Raw genomic sequence first — 15295 nt, forward strand, 5'->3', positions numbered from 1 at the left:
CAGGGGTGATCGTATCGACCCAGTTGTCCTAGAATGTTGCGAGAGGGCTCATTCTAACGGAAATGAAAAGTTCTAGTGCCCTTTTAAAGTGACCAAAAAATTGGAGGGCACCTAGGCCCCCTCCCACGCAAATTATTTTCCCAAAGTCAACGGATCAGAATTCTGAGATAGCCATTTTATTCAGCGTAGTCGAAAAACCTTATAACTCTGTCTTTGGGGACGACTTACCCACCCCCCCCCCTAGGTCCCCGGTGGAGGGGCAACAAGTTACAAACTTTGACCAGTGCTTACATATAGTAATTGTTATTGGGAAGTGCATAGACGTTTTCAGGAGGATTTTTTTTGTTGGGGGAGGGGTTGAAAAGAGGGGGATATGCTGGGGGAACTTTCCATCGTGAATTTGTCATGGGGGAAGAAAATGTCCATGAAGGGAGCGCAGGATCTAATAGCATTATTTAAAAAAAAATAATGAAAAAATAAATATGAAAAGTTTTTTCAGCTGGAAGTAAGGAGCAGCATTAAAACTTAAAACAAACAGAAATTATTACCCGTATGAGGGGCTCACCTCCTCCTAATACCTTGCTCTTTACGCTAAAGTATTTCTAGTAATTTCAACTATTTATTCTACGGCTTTTGTGATTCAGGGGTCATTCTTAATGAATTGGGACAAAATTTAAGCTTTAGTGTAAAGAGCGAGGTACTGACGAGGGGGCGAACCCCCTCATATATGTAATAAAAACATGAGAATAAAAAGTTCTTTACGTAAGCTAATTTATAAGTTACGTAAATCTTTTACCAATAAAAAGATTTATAAAAAATTAAAAATTCTAGTTGCCTTTTTAATTATCCAAAAAATTGGAGGGCAACTAGGCTTTCTCCCCCGCAATTTTTTCTTAAAATCATTCTATCAAAATTATGCGAAAGCCATTTAGCCAAAAAAAAAGTATGCAAATTTCGTTTTAATTATACCTCTGCGGAGAGCCAAAATCAAAACATGCATTGATTCAAAAACGTTCAGAAATTAAATAAAAAAACAAGTTTTTTCAACTGAAAGTAAGGAGCGACATTAAAACTTAAAACGAACAGAAATTGCTTCGTGTATGAAAGGGGGTGCTTCCTCATCAACGCCCCGCTCTTTAAGCTAAAGTTTTTTACTGTTTTAAAAAAAAGAGTTGAGAGAAAGAGTCAAACTTTAGCGTAAAGAGCGGGGCGTTGATGAGGAAGCAATCCCTTTCATATACGAAGTAATTTCTATTCGTTTTAAGTTTTAATGTCGCTCCTTACTTTCAGTTGAAAAAACTTGTTTTTTTTATTTAATCGTTAAAAAGTCCTTACCCCTCCCCTCCTTACATATGAAGGAATTCTTTTCAGTGGGAGTAATTTTTTGGGGTAGGGGCATATAATAAAGACAATTCTTATTTCATAATTGGAATAATAGTAAGTGTGACGACAAAAGACCCTTAAGGTCCAAACTGGAGGTGCTGATCTCTGTTTCTTGGCCATTCAGACAGAAAGTGCAATGGGGGACTGGAGGCCAGCCATCTTGTACTTTTGCATACCCTTCCTGCTTACCTTCCTCAGATTTTTCTGGGTACCCATTTAGAGCTGAGTCAACTCAGGCTGAGCTTATTGTCATGCCACTGACCCCCGTCCCAATACAAGTAACTGTCCATGCCAGCGATTGAACCTGTGTCTTTTGGACAAAGAATTCTCAACCAACCGCGCAAACTATTAAGCCAGGAAGGCTTAATTGGAATAATAATAGCCTAAGAATTCAAAAAAAATTAGGATCTCGGGGGTGGGGCAAGGCATTTATCGCGTGCGTCCATGACTTTCAATGGCGGTTTTCACTCTTGAATGATCCCAACATCTGTATAAATATAACTTCGCAGGTCCATGGATAGGAGTCAGAGGTCGTGTCTCCCTCACATCATCAACGACGGCAGAAACCACCTACTGCAGTCTTGTCGCACGTATCAGCTTTTCATTAATAACTCTATTTTCTGGAAACAAGAATACTCCGGTGTAATCGCGATGAAAACGATAGGGCAACAAGAACAGTGTTGAAAATTACATTGCTATCTTTCGCCATTGGGAATATTCGGTTCTCAACAGTCACACTACCAATGGAGATTACCTTAAGAATATTAGTCACTTGCTCGTAATCACCGGAATTCGTCTTAATCTTACGTTTGAGAGAATTGAGGAGCACACGATCAGGCTGAACCTTCGTAATCTTGACATTGTTAGTATTCAAGAGTGTTACTGAGTCAAGATTTCAACCAATTTGGATATTATATTCCAGTGGTAGGATGCCACATATGCTTGGCTGACATTCAAGTTTGAAGTCAACAATTGGTAGACAAGCCCCTGTTAAAAGCACCTTAGTCTCCAAAGAGACCATAGATGTCACCAGTCTTAGAAGACAAGCAAAATTCAGTGAAGATATGACCATAAGCCTGCAGTGCCTCACATAGTAAGGAGCAAGGTAATCAACACAAAGCTTCAGTCCTTTGTAGGCACTAAGGAAGCGGAGTTAGATAACGACTGGGAAAAAGAAATGTTCGAAAGCGTCTTCAAACCTTGGTATGACCTAACAGGTTCTCAACCACTGAGAAATATCTTATTTGCCAGTAAGACAAACATGGAAAATGTAGTATCTAATCTTTCTTATTGGACTAAGCACTTCCCTTCGCTACTGAATACAACCAAATCGTAATCACCTACGATCAACGGTTGCTCCAAACCCAATAACCTTCGACACTCCAATAGCCTTTGAAAACTGACGGATCTGAGTCTCTCTTATCAGAAGTCAGAAAAACTGCCACAAACAGGCGAAGAATTCATAAAGCTCCAGGAATCAACGGTATCAGATCCAGGGTCTCAAGTCTGTTGGCTCTTCCTATTCTGCGGATTTAACAGTTTGTTTACAGCAGTTTGGAACTGGACATTCTACAAAAAGATCAAAATGAATTGATTCTAGCACCCAAGAAGAGGAAAGGGTTCAAAAAGGAATGTTAGCCCAGCTGCGGTCTCATCACAGGTGAATCCTTCTTGTCCATAAATCCGTCGTCTATGTTGACTTAAAAACAGCCTTTGGTTCTACTGGGTAGAATGCCATAAGGATAATCCTCACAAATAAAAGACTTCCGTCATAGTATTTCCGATCAAACTCAAAATAGATGCTACGATATTAAGCTGCTCTAGTCTGTTTTCAGCATCAGGATTGGAGATAGAGTCATAAGTGACAGTAACTTAGCAGATAAAGTAGTATTTTTACTGACTCCAGGCCATGCACATTGTTTGCTTTAAACATTATGTCCAATAAAGCTACCCTGACTAATATATTCATCAATTGGAAGAAAACCAGAGTTATGGGAGGTCATCCAGCTCATGTTGATGACCCTATCATATCAGCAGTGAGGGTATTTCAGATACTATGATGCCCATAGGGGGATATACTAGAAGCCATGAGGCTGTCACCAACCCATCAAGACGTTTTTTTGCTTCTTCGAGATGTTTCTTCAGAGCTTTCTCCAAGACATAGGTGCTACTATTAACATATGGAAGTTCAAATGACCTTGTCAATGGCGACTAATGTTTAATAAAGCAAATTTAAATGTGGATGACGTAACAGTTTATTATCCAGAAATGCTTTCCTCTGTGAAAGTCACTTCACAGCTAATGAGCCGTTTCACATGGTAGGGTGATTTTTTAAACAAAATGGTATATTTTTGACAGGTTGTATTTATGGTAATTAATCTGAAGTAGTTGGTTTTTATTTGACAAAACATTTGTGTTAAATCATATATTTCTGAAACATAATAAGAAAAAATATCGGGGATGGAGAGATTGAGACAGAGATGGCTGTAGGGAAAGAGAGAGAGAAAGTAAAAAAATTAGCAAATATTTTGAATGCGTATGACATATTGAATAGGAGGAACTATCATGGTAAGGCTCACTTTCAAGATGTTTTTCAAGATTTTTTTCTACAAAAACATTTTTCAAGATTCAAGTCAGCTAGGTAACCCCCGCAAGTGCACTAGGAGCCATGCCAAGCCCTCAGGACCTTCTCCAAGACACAGGTGCTATTGTTTATTTGGTTTAGTGCGCCCAGGTGGTTGTTGCGTTATAGATTAGCAGATGTTATTGTATACGTATTTAAAATTAAATGTAGTCAAGTGGGGTGCCCTGCATGTGCACTAATAGTCATGCAAAACCCTAAGGGCATTTTCCAAAACGCTAGTCAAGTGGGGAGCCCAGCATGTAAAAAAATGATCTTAGTACCCCCTCGAAAATTCATAAGGCTTCCAAGCACACAGGTTTTTCCAATGCCATTATCATTCCGGTTACGCCGCTTCTGGTCTCAGTTCTGGTTCCCAAACTTCTGCCTCATTTCTTCTGAACACCGGTTCTAGTTCAGATTCCACCGGTTCCTGTTCCAATTCCACCGGTTCTAGCTCCGATTCCACTGGTTAGGATTCTATCGGTTTGACTTCCAGTTCCACCGTTCCCAATTCCGGTTCCGGTTCCGCTACTTCTCCCCGCAATTCCACCGGTTCCAGCTTCAATTCCACCGGTCCCAGTTCCGGTTCTGCCGGCTCTGCTGGTTCTAGGTTGTTTTTTTAGGCTGCCCCCGTAGTGCTCCGTGGCTTGTCGACGACAGTAGCTAGTTTAGTTTATGTTTTCGATCAGTATTAATAGTGCATTGGAATGATGAACTCTTACATCTCAGGTTAAAAAGTGAAGATAAATTTTATTTCAAGAAAGTGTGTGTACTTGATAGATTTATCGCAGCGTTGAATGCTGACAAAGACAAGTATTTGAACTATGAAACAGGTACTAGTGGTAACATTATTGGAAATGTACGCGTGGTTTGTCTCAACAGTGAGAGATTAGATTCCTTTAGAGTACCGAACAAATTCAATGTTACTGCTGGTAAATATTTGAGAGTAGCATTTCCAGAGAAGTTAGTGCTCAAAGAGAGTGCAAGCCTTAAACAAATAGTTGATTACGAAACTTCTTGCTACTGCTTGTGGTAGAACAGTACGTGTTTATACATCCTTTCGCCATCTTTCTGGTATTAGCATTCAATGTCTTGTAAAGCAGTTACCTGGTGTTGACACTCGTACGACAATATCTCGCATTATAAATAGCAAAAATGTCTGTGACTCACCTCTCGTCTTCTGATTTGATTAGTGTATACCGTCTTCGCTTGAATAATCTGACTACGCAGCATCAAGAAAGTTCCATTAGAGTTGCTCCGATCCTAGTTAAATTTTCTAGTAAAGATGTAGCCCGAAAAGTGTTTAAAGCAAAAGCTAGACGTCATCCAACTGGTGTTTTTGTATCGGAGAGTCTAACAAAACGTCGCCGGGACATTTTGAACGCAGCAAAAAACACGTATGGTCAGCGAAATGCATGACCAGATCATGGTCAGATTTTGGCAAAATTTAATGTACGTCAGCAGTCAAGAAAATCCGTTCTATTACCAACTGTATTTGGTCGCACATGTTATGATTAGTATTTCTTGTATTGGTTTATTTTTGTTTTGTTTTTTGTTGTTTTTGCTTTTGTTTTTTTTCTCTTCTTTTTTCTGCTTTTATGTGTATGTTTTCTTTTTTACTGTTAAGAGATGGTCGGGTCTGAAGTAGAGAAATTTAACCTGGAGGATTGTTTATCTAGGGGAATCGCCCGTGGTAATGAGTCCCCTATAACCCAGTTAAATAGAAAAATATAGTGTTTATCTGCGTGCACCACATGAGTTTTCGTCAATAGACAATGACGAATATTTATATTTATTTTCTTGGAATGTCCGTGTCACATTAAGTTACCTAGATATACTCCGATTACTAGAAGATCTGTTTTCCCAGTTTGATGTCGTAGGGCTGTGTCAAACGTTTTTATGTGCAAATCTGTCTCTTTCAATTTATTACCAGGGTACAACCTAAATGTCAAAAATCGTACTTCACTAGGCCGAGATGGTATTGCAGTTTTTGTGAAGGAAGAGATTAGGAGTCTTATTAGGGATGATCTTAGTATATAGAGAGAAGGTAAGGTGGAAATTTTTCAGTAGACATTGAACTTAATAGCCAATTTTTTTAATTAGTATGGTGTATAAGCCTCCTAGCACTCACATGAATGAGTTTACTGATGGATTTAGTGAGCTCCTTGATAAAGTCCGGAATGGTGTTAGTTGTATAGTAATTGGGGATTTTAATTTTGATCTATTGCATCTATCTAGTCAAAATAGCGATTTCTTAAATTTAATGCGACTTTATCCACTCGTCAACATTCCAAAGAGAATCACAAGTCAATCTCCAACGATTATTGACAATGTATTTTTTCATTCAATTGATTTGAGTCGAAGTTTTTCGTAGGTAACTATGTTCCCGGGTCTGATCATCTTCCATTCTCAGTTACAATTTGTTGTAGTGTTAAACGTGTCCAGAACAAAACTAAAATTTTGACTGACGAAAAAAGAAAATCTCTTAAAGTTTTAAGAGGAAGTGAGTGTAATAGACTGGAGCCAATTGTTTGAAGAGAATGAATGCACTAGTAAAGTTCTGGATTGTCTGATGGAAGTCATTAACCCTATTTATGAAAGGACGTTTCCAGTAAAAGTTTTTAAGTAAAAGAAGCATGTTCCCCGTAAACCATAGATAACAGAGGAGATAATTGACCAAATAGAATTAAGAAATATAGACTTTATAAAACACATTTGGATTTCAAAGTGATGAGTCTTTATTTTATTTACAAAGCAAAGAGATCTGGTTAATAAACTGAGAAGAAAAGCAATGTCTGATTATTATGGAAATAAGTTGGAGGAAAGTAAAGGTAATTTGAAAGAAACGTGGAATATTTTAAATAGAATCACAGGTGGTAAGGAAGAAGAGACCATGGTAGACATTAATTTGGATGGGTGTAACCTTGGTGATTCAACTGGAATTGTAAATAAGTTTGCTAATTTTTTCTCGAATATTGGCTCTGAGGTGATGAAGTGATCTGAGGTGATATCGGCCATCTAGTGTTAGCAACAAATATAATTAAATGGACTGCAATACGATTAATGACGTCCGTGCTGAAATATTAGATATGAGAAATTCAGCCGTGCACAAGTGAAGAAGTGCGCAAAGTTATGCAATCAATTTCTGACACTGTTGATCGTTTGTCTTTTCGAGCTCCTAAAGTGATTTAAGGATAAATTTTTCCCTGTCTAGTTTTTATCATTAATACTTCCCTAGAAAAGCAAAGCTTTCCGTTGAAGTTTAAGAAAGCGAAAGTCATTCCATTTCATATAGGTGTTCGCAAGTCAGACATAGAAAACTAGAGACATATTTCAATTATATCTATCTTTTCAATGATACTGGAAAAAGTGGTACATAAACGGCTTTGTCGGGGACTTTCCATGGCGCACGCCTCACAACACCTGGTTAAAAGTGTTAATTGCGCATTAAACTCAGGTAACGTACCTATGTCTCCTTTCATTGAAATTAGAAAAGCGTTTGACGCGGTTGACTATCAAGTATTACTGCATCGAATGAGAAGTCTTAGAATAAATGGAGTTTGTCTAAAATGCTTTGAGAGCTACCTTTACGGTAGGGCCCTTAAAGTCCTTTTAAATGATGTAGTTTCATCGTCTCTTCCTGTGAAGTGTGGTGTACCTCAGGGTTCTGTGCTGGGTTCTTTACTTTACCTAGTTTACGTAGACATGATGCCCTTGTATCTGTAGGATGTATGTATTACTTCTTTTCCGGATTACACTGCGCTAACGGTATTTGCAAAATCAGTCGACGATTCAATAGTAAAATCTAATGTTGTTCTCAAAAGATTAGAGGATGTTACAAGTATATGTTTGCTGTGCGTGAATGTAAAGAAAACATTTTTACTAACATACTGTAGAGTGGGTGATTCTGTTGATATAAGTAGTAATGTCCTATAAGGTGAAAAGCCTATTTTACAAGTTGAATCACTGCGGTACCTTGGCTTCCATATTGATTCTACTCTTTCATGGATGCATCATAGCAAAATTATTTCCGCAAAAATTGCACGTGGAGTTGGCATTCTCCGAAGACTGAAGCATATTCTGTCGGAACATACTCTATGCACGATATATTTTGCAATAATCTACCCGTAAATATCATACGGATGTTTAGTTTAAAGCAGCAATTTTGATGTTAATTAAAAACGTGTACAAATTCTACAAAATAAAGCAGCAAGAATAATTGGGAAGTACGTAAAAAATATTAAAGACACCAGTGCATGCTTTAAGTCTCTAAGGCTTCTCAACGTTGGACAGCTAAGGGAACATCAAGCGGCAATATTTGTGTCAAAAAGTCAAGTCAAAAAGTCAAACGGAAGTTTAAGAGAAAACAGGCGTACTCTTCTAGCAATATCATAAGACATAATTTGTCTATGTACTGAAACTGCAATATATGCAAAAATAATGTCGTAATAGACAGTGAAATTACAGACAAAATAAAAAGGGCATTGACAGAAAATATCATCAAGGAATCAAACAGTTCGTGGTAACGAACTGTAGTAAGGAGCGACCCGGCTCAATAGTAACCGAAACTCTAAAAAACGGAATTTTGTTGCTAATAGTTACATCAAAAGAATTGCATTTTAATGCTGATTTTAAATATATAAGTTTCATCAAGTTTAGTCCTACCCATCAAAAGTTACGAGCCTGAGAATATTTGCCTTATTTTAGAAAATAAGGGAAAACACCTCCTAAAGGTCATAGAATCTTAACGAAAATCACACCATCAGACTTAGCGTTTCAGAGAACCCTACTGTAGAATTTTTATCTATAAAAATGTGGAATTTTGTATTTTTTTGCCAGAAGACAGATCACGGAAGCGTGTTTATTTGTTTGTTTTTTTGTTTTTTTTCGGGGGTGATCGTATCGACCCAGTGATCCTAGAATGTCGCGAGAGGGCTCATTCTAACGGAAATTACAATTTCTAGTGACCTTTTTAAGTGACCAAAGAACTTGGAGGGCACATAGGCCCCCTTCCACGAATAAAGTCACCGGATCAAAATTTTGAGATAGCCATTTTGTTCAGCTTAGTCGAAAACCTAATAACTATGTATTCGGGGATGACTTAAAGATTACGACTTTTTCTTAAAGATTTCCGAAAAAAATCAAGCTTTAGTGTAAAGAGCGAGGTATTGACGAGGGGGTTGTATACGTAATAAAAATACACAAATATAGAAGTTCGTTACGTAAGTTAAATCGTAAGGTACATATGTTTATTACTAACAAAAACATCCTGAAAAAAAAGTAAAAAAATCTAGTTGCATTTTTAAGCAACCAAAAATTGGAGGTCAACTAGGCCTCCTCCCCCATTCCCTTTTTTATCAAAATCGTCCGATCAAAACTATGAGAAAGCCGTTTAGCAAAAAAAAAATAATATGCCAATTTCATTTTATTTATTCATGTGCGGTGAGCCAAAATCAAAACATGCATTAATTCAAATACGTTCAGAAATTAAATAAAAAAACAACATTTTTTAACTGCAAGCAGGGAGCAATATTAAAACTTAAAATGAACAGGAATTATTCCACATATGAAAGGTGTTGTCTCCTCCTCAACGCCTCACTCTTTACGCTAATTTTTTTTGTTGTTTTAAAAAGTGGAGTTATGACAAAGAGTCAAACTTTAGCGTAAAGAGCGGGGTTTTGGGGAGGGGGCAACCCCTTTCATTCGCGGAATACTTCCTGGTCGTTTTAAGTTTTATTGTCGCTTCTACTTGCAGTTAAAAAACTTGTTTTTTTTATTTAATATAAATTTGAATCGATGAAAAAAAAGCGTCTGAAGATGCTAATAGTACCATCGGCAGTTTACCAACAGCCACACTCATCCAACACAGTAATGGCAATTATGAAATGAGAGATGAGGTAGTAGATGAAACCATGTTAAAAGTCGCATATGACCCCGGAATAGAATAAGTGCTATGTAAAGAGAAAACATGATGAATTATCTTATGGAATGGATATTAAAATTTTTGTTATGATGATATTGTACAGGCCATTATTTCAATAAAAATATTTCATTGCATTACTTTGTTAATTTTCCATTATTTCTAGTGTGCGCTAGCAACGTTTAGAATGTTTAGTCAAAAGTCAGAGATGCAAGAACAGGAACAAGAAAAAACAAACCTCATTAACTATGCATATATAAATAGTAAAGTGCGTTGCATCATAATAACTTGATTAGAAAAAAAATCAAGGCACATAATCTTGGGAGCAATTTTGCCACTTAAACAGAAAGACGTCAAATAAAGATTAGTTTTTAAAAGAAGAGAAGAAATGCCTTTCAATAATACTAAAGCAAAAGAAATAGAGACAATAAACTTTGAGATGTTTGATCCTAATCAATTGTCAACATTGAAATTTCAAAAGGTTATCATTCCCATCAACCCATAGCAGAGCTGAAAAGGAAGTTCTACTATACTTGTGAGTTATTCACAAGCCCCGGGGTCTAGCTTCCACAAGCCAACAATTCAGACTATAGCATATTTCTATGGTGCCTTTATTGCCTTAATGGTTCAAGCATAAGCAAGGGCGCATCCAGGATTTTTATTCAGGGGGGAGGGTACAATAAAAAACTTTAAAAGACGAATCAAAAATATGTTTATCTGCATTTTTGTGGCGTTTTTACGAGTCGGACCAAAATTTCGGGGAAGGGGGTTCAAACCCCATAGTCCCTTTACCCTGGATACAGCCTTCAGTATGAGTGTGCTGCGCTTACCGGTTAATCGATAGCCAATAGCTTTAAATTTACCAAGCCAAAAACCTGACGATGATAAATTTCCGTGAAACCTTCATTCACGTAATGTGCTTACAAATGAATCTGGCCAAGACAGAACTCTGTCCAGCCATGTTTTTCCCTAATATTTAGATAAAATTTCAAGATTTTCCAGCAATTGTTAGAAAAAGAAAGTAAAACTCACGATCGAGCTTGACTATTATTGGTTCACTTTCCATTCCATCATTTCCTTCTTTGTTCCAAGCTTTTACTTTGACACTTGCTTCTTCATTCTTCTTTCCTAGGACAATTGCACACACTTTCTTTTTTCCATCCTCTTGAAGTTCCTACAAAATGCAAATTCTGCATAAATTTTAGAAGACAAGTTCACTGCGAAACTCGTTAAATTTTCATGATAAATTCAACGACTCAGTTTCTGTTGATTTACGATTAGCCATAGGAGCCAATTCACGAAAACTTAAACGGGGATAACTGTGTTGTCAGAAACATATGGGAGGGCAATGTAATGTCTTTTCGATTTTTTTCAACAAAAGTCTCAAAAAAGGTACATTTCCAATGGGGATACCAAAAAAAGAATATTTTTTAAAATAAATGGAGAGGAAAAAAATAAAGAGGACTGAGAAATTGGCCCCATCCTCGTCAAATGGTGCTCCTGTTAGTAGCCGGTAATTCTAGCAAAAAAATAAAACAAATCACTGCGGAGTGAAACCCATTCCAGTCTAATCTTTACATAGTAAAGATTAGCATTAGCATTAAATTGAGACTATTAGGGAATGTTGGGCAGGAGTTTGAACTAAAATCAAATAACACTATATGTGTCCAGATTGACAAAACGGTGCATCAGCAGTAACTCAGGAACTTCTAAGGGTGCTAAAATTAAACTTTCAGGAAATACTTGGGGGTATATTTTATCAATGGTTGAAGATAAAATTGAAACTCTACGTGAATATTCGGTTCGGGTGAAGTGGACCTCAAATACCAAAAAAAGAATATTTTTTAAAATAAATGGAGAGGAAAAAAAATAAAGAGGACTGAGAAATTGGCCCCATCCCCATCAAATGGTGCTCCTGTTAGTAGCCAGGAATTCCAGAAAAAAAAATTTTCCAGAAATTTTAGAAGACAAGTTCAATGCGAAGTTCGTTAAATTTTCATGATAAATTCAACGACTCAGTTTCTGTTGATTTACGATTAGCCATAGGAGCAAATTCACGAAAACTTAAAGGGGGATAACTGTATTGTCAGAAACATATGGAAGGGCAATTTAATGTCTTTTCGATTTTTTTCAACAAAAATCTCAAAAAGATACATTTCCAATGGAGATACCAAAAAAGAATATTTTTAAAATAAATGGAGAGGAAAAAAAATAAAGAGGACTGAGAAATTGGCCCCATCCCCATCAAATGGTGCTCCTGTAAGTAGCCAGGAATTCCAGAAAAAAAAAATCACAAATTAGTTTTGGGGAGTGAAACCCATTCCAGTCTAATCTTTACATAGTTTTTTTCAGCGGTGGGGTGCTGTATTTTTAAAACTGGGCTGCTGCATTTGAATAGTAAATAATAATCGTTCTTCTCAATTGACTAGAGGGCTAGTTAGATATAGCATTCTCTTCCAGCGTTTGTTTTTGGCAGATTATTTAAAATTTTATAACATTAACACTCAACAAAGACAATTTGTTTGACAATTGATTATTATATTAAATGAGGTAAAAAAATCCATAAATACTACAGCTTAAAAATTAATTAGATTAATTATTTTTTTTATATATTCCAGCTTGAAAGGAAAACTTGAAGGAGAGGTTTGTTAGAAAAGGTTAAGCATATGACTTATTATTACTATAATTATTATTATTTTTGGTACTTTTCTCTTAGAAAACATACCAAAGGAAACATACCAAAGTATGATACAAATGTAATGTTTCAGTAAGAAATCATGGAAACTACGACAGGGAATTATGGAAATTAGGGCCCACCAGAACGCATTATGTTAAACCTAACCAAATACCAACTAAAATATTTAATTGAAATATAATTACATTGTAGTTTACCCCTCTCATACTAAGCTGATTATCATAAAGTATATACTGATATAAAGAAAGAAACCACTTCTACATAGAACAAAAACTTGAATGGTGGTAATAAGGGAAAAGTAATTTTTTTTTAATGGCAGAGGTAGAAAACTGAGAGACTTCAGTTACAGGTGGGTATTTTCCCGAATGTACAGAAGAAATCTCAAACTAAAGCCAGTCTAAAAAACGCTCATAAAGTGTTGACTTAAGCTAGGTCAAAGTCATAAAGCGTAGACCTAGAAAGAGATCTTAGTTTGTAAACTGACGTAAAATATGGCCATATTGGTTAAATATAGCTGCTTTTAACTTGAAACACCTTATTTGTGCTCAGCCCTTAAGATAGCGTTCTGGCCTCTGACCTTGGGTAGTTGACTGTAGGTCCAAACGTCGACAAGGTCCAAACGTCGAAAGTTTTCCAAAGGTTTTTATATGTCTTTAGTAGTTACTGTTGGTTGATAGTTAATTATTTAATTTCCAATTATTAGTTATTGGTTGATTATTATCTAGTGGTTCCTAGTTAATGTAATTAGTTAATTAACTTCATGGCTCTATGACCACTTAAGTAACATACAAGCACTGCTTAGAACAAAAAACTAACGAATTAAAATTTAAGAAGACATTTGTTCATTCAATTAAAGAACAAACAAAATTTCACCGTTGCGATATTTACCGTTGCGGTACCGCAATAGTGAGTTACAGTTTTGTCGTTGCGATATTATCTGCCACAGTTAACTTAAGATTTTCAACCAATTTTAAAGACTGTAAAAAGAACTTAAGGGGATTCGATACCCAAAGAAATCACACTATCTGTTCCATTTTAAACTTCTGTAGTTTTTGCGGCCAAGCTATTGAGAATTGATTGGACGGTCTTGCTATAACTTAGAATTGATTGGGCAGTCTTGGATAAACGACAGAAACTAAAAATTATCCCCTACTTTCCCAGTAATCTTATAAAAAAAAATTCAGCTGTTTTGTGCCTCATGTAAATACATTCAGTTTCAGTGAAACTTACATCAATAGAAAGTGAGAATTTTTTTTTATCGCTCAAACGGAGCAGAATTTACTTTTTCAAGTTCAGAAAAGGGTAGTCCCTATAAATGTTGAAGCATATATGCTAGAAACATCAACTCAATGAAAATATCATTTGAGCAATTTGGTAGCTTTGGGAGTTCATTGTGGCGCAACGCACTTTGAAAACTTTGCAAACATAAGGGATATAAGTTTTTACTGTCTTTCCAATCAAATTTTATATTCAATCCACGAGCTCTCAGTAGCTCTCGATGGTGTCAAGTCTCCTGGGATAAATCACGAATGGACTCTGTGTCTTTGAGGTGGTTCACCGACACTGAGGATCGCAAACATGATTTAAGGTATCCAATTCCCCTAAATGAAGTCCTTGCAAATACCCAATGATAACTTTTATCCAGAATTCAAAATACTATAAGCACGCCCAGATTTACCAATAGGGCCATTAGGCCTGAGTCAAGGGGCACGCAATGCCAGGGGGCGCAATAAAATATCACTGAGTGATTAACAAAAACTGCACTGATGTGATTTATCGTCAATGTACCAAGTGCACTCCACCGCCACGCTGCCTAATGGTAGAAAGGTGATTTAGAACAACACAGGATTTCCGTGGTTACTTATAAACTGTCAGATGTCTCCCAAGAATGACAGCTATGAGTTCGATATCACTCTTTCATTACTTTTGGCTCACCAGTTGCGTTCTGTTCAGTACTTCCACTCTCTCCAAGTTTCGGGGATTTTCCTGAAAACCTTGCAAAAACAGAGTGGCAAAAACTCTTGGGCCTCGGAGCGTCAAAGCTTCAAATCTGGCCCTGCCCATAAGTGGTAACTCCAATATTCAAAGTGACTAGGTGTAGACTACTCAGTGTATTCAGTGACAAGAGTTTGAAAAGTCACCTAGAATTCGAGGGTAAAAGGGTCAAAGCAGCTGTGATAACAAAGGATAAAACCCTTGAGGTTAACTAAAGTTCAAGTCTAGCCAGCTAAAGTCCAAGGTCCGAACACACTCTAAGTTTCTGGCTTTCAACCTGATTAATTCAGCAGAACATATGAAAAAAACAACTATAATGCAGTTTTTGCACGCAACACAGTTGAATTCACTTTCAATTTCTGATCAGCTACATAATTGCATTTATTTTTATGTAGGAACAAAGGAATGAACTTCACAGGGCCCAAGAAAGCGGAAAACATCCTACTTTGGACAAAATCAGTTTCTGAATAGAGGCACAATTCATTTACTCCGTTTGTCTGGGAGAATGGTACTTGTGTATTATTCAGAACCCACTCAATAAGTGAAGTTAGGTTCTTTCGCGAAACAAACTACGATGCTGGTACATTTCAATTAAATATTTTATATATAGAGGTGGTTAGGTTAGGTTAAGTTAGGTATTTTGATATAATGCACCCCACCCCACTAAAGTGCAAATATA

At 36.6% G+C, this 15295-nt stretch overlaps 1 protein-coding gene across 2 annotated transcripts in view; it reads right to left on the reverse strand.

Moving 5' to 3' along the window:
- LOC136033225 (fibropellin-1-like) overlaps positions 1-15295 on the reverse strand; it is a 176045-nt gene that overhangs the window by 22969 nt on the left and 137781 nt on the right. For both annotated transcript variants that reach the window (XM_065713938.1, XM_065713937.1), the window contains exon 7: positions 10959-11100. In XM_065713938.1, the coding sequence (XP_065570010.1) occupies positions 10959-11100 (142 nt within the window). The remainder of the gene's footprint in view (positions 1-10958; positions 11101-15295) is intronic.

The sequence above is a fragment of the Artemia franciscana genome, chromosome 11 (assembly GCF_032884065.1).
Source record: "Artemia franciscana chromosome 11, ASM3288406v1, whole genome shotgun sequence".
NCBI lineage: Eukaryota > Metazoa > Arthropoda > Branchiopoda > Anostraca > Artemiidae > Artemia > Artemia franciscana.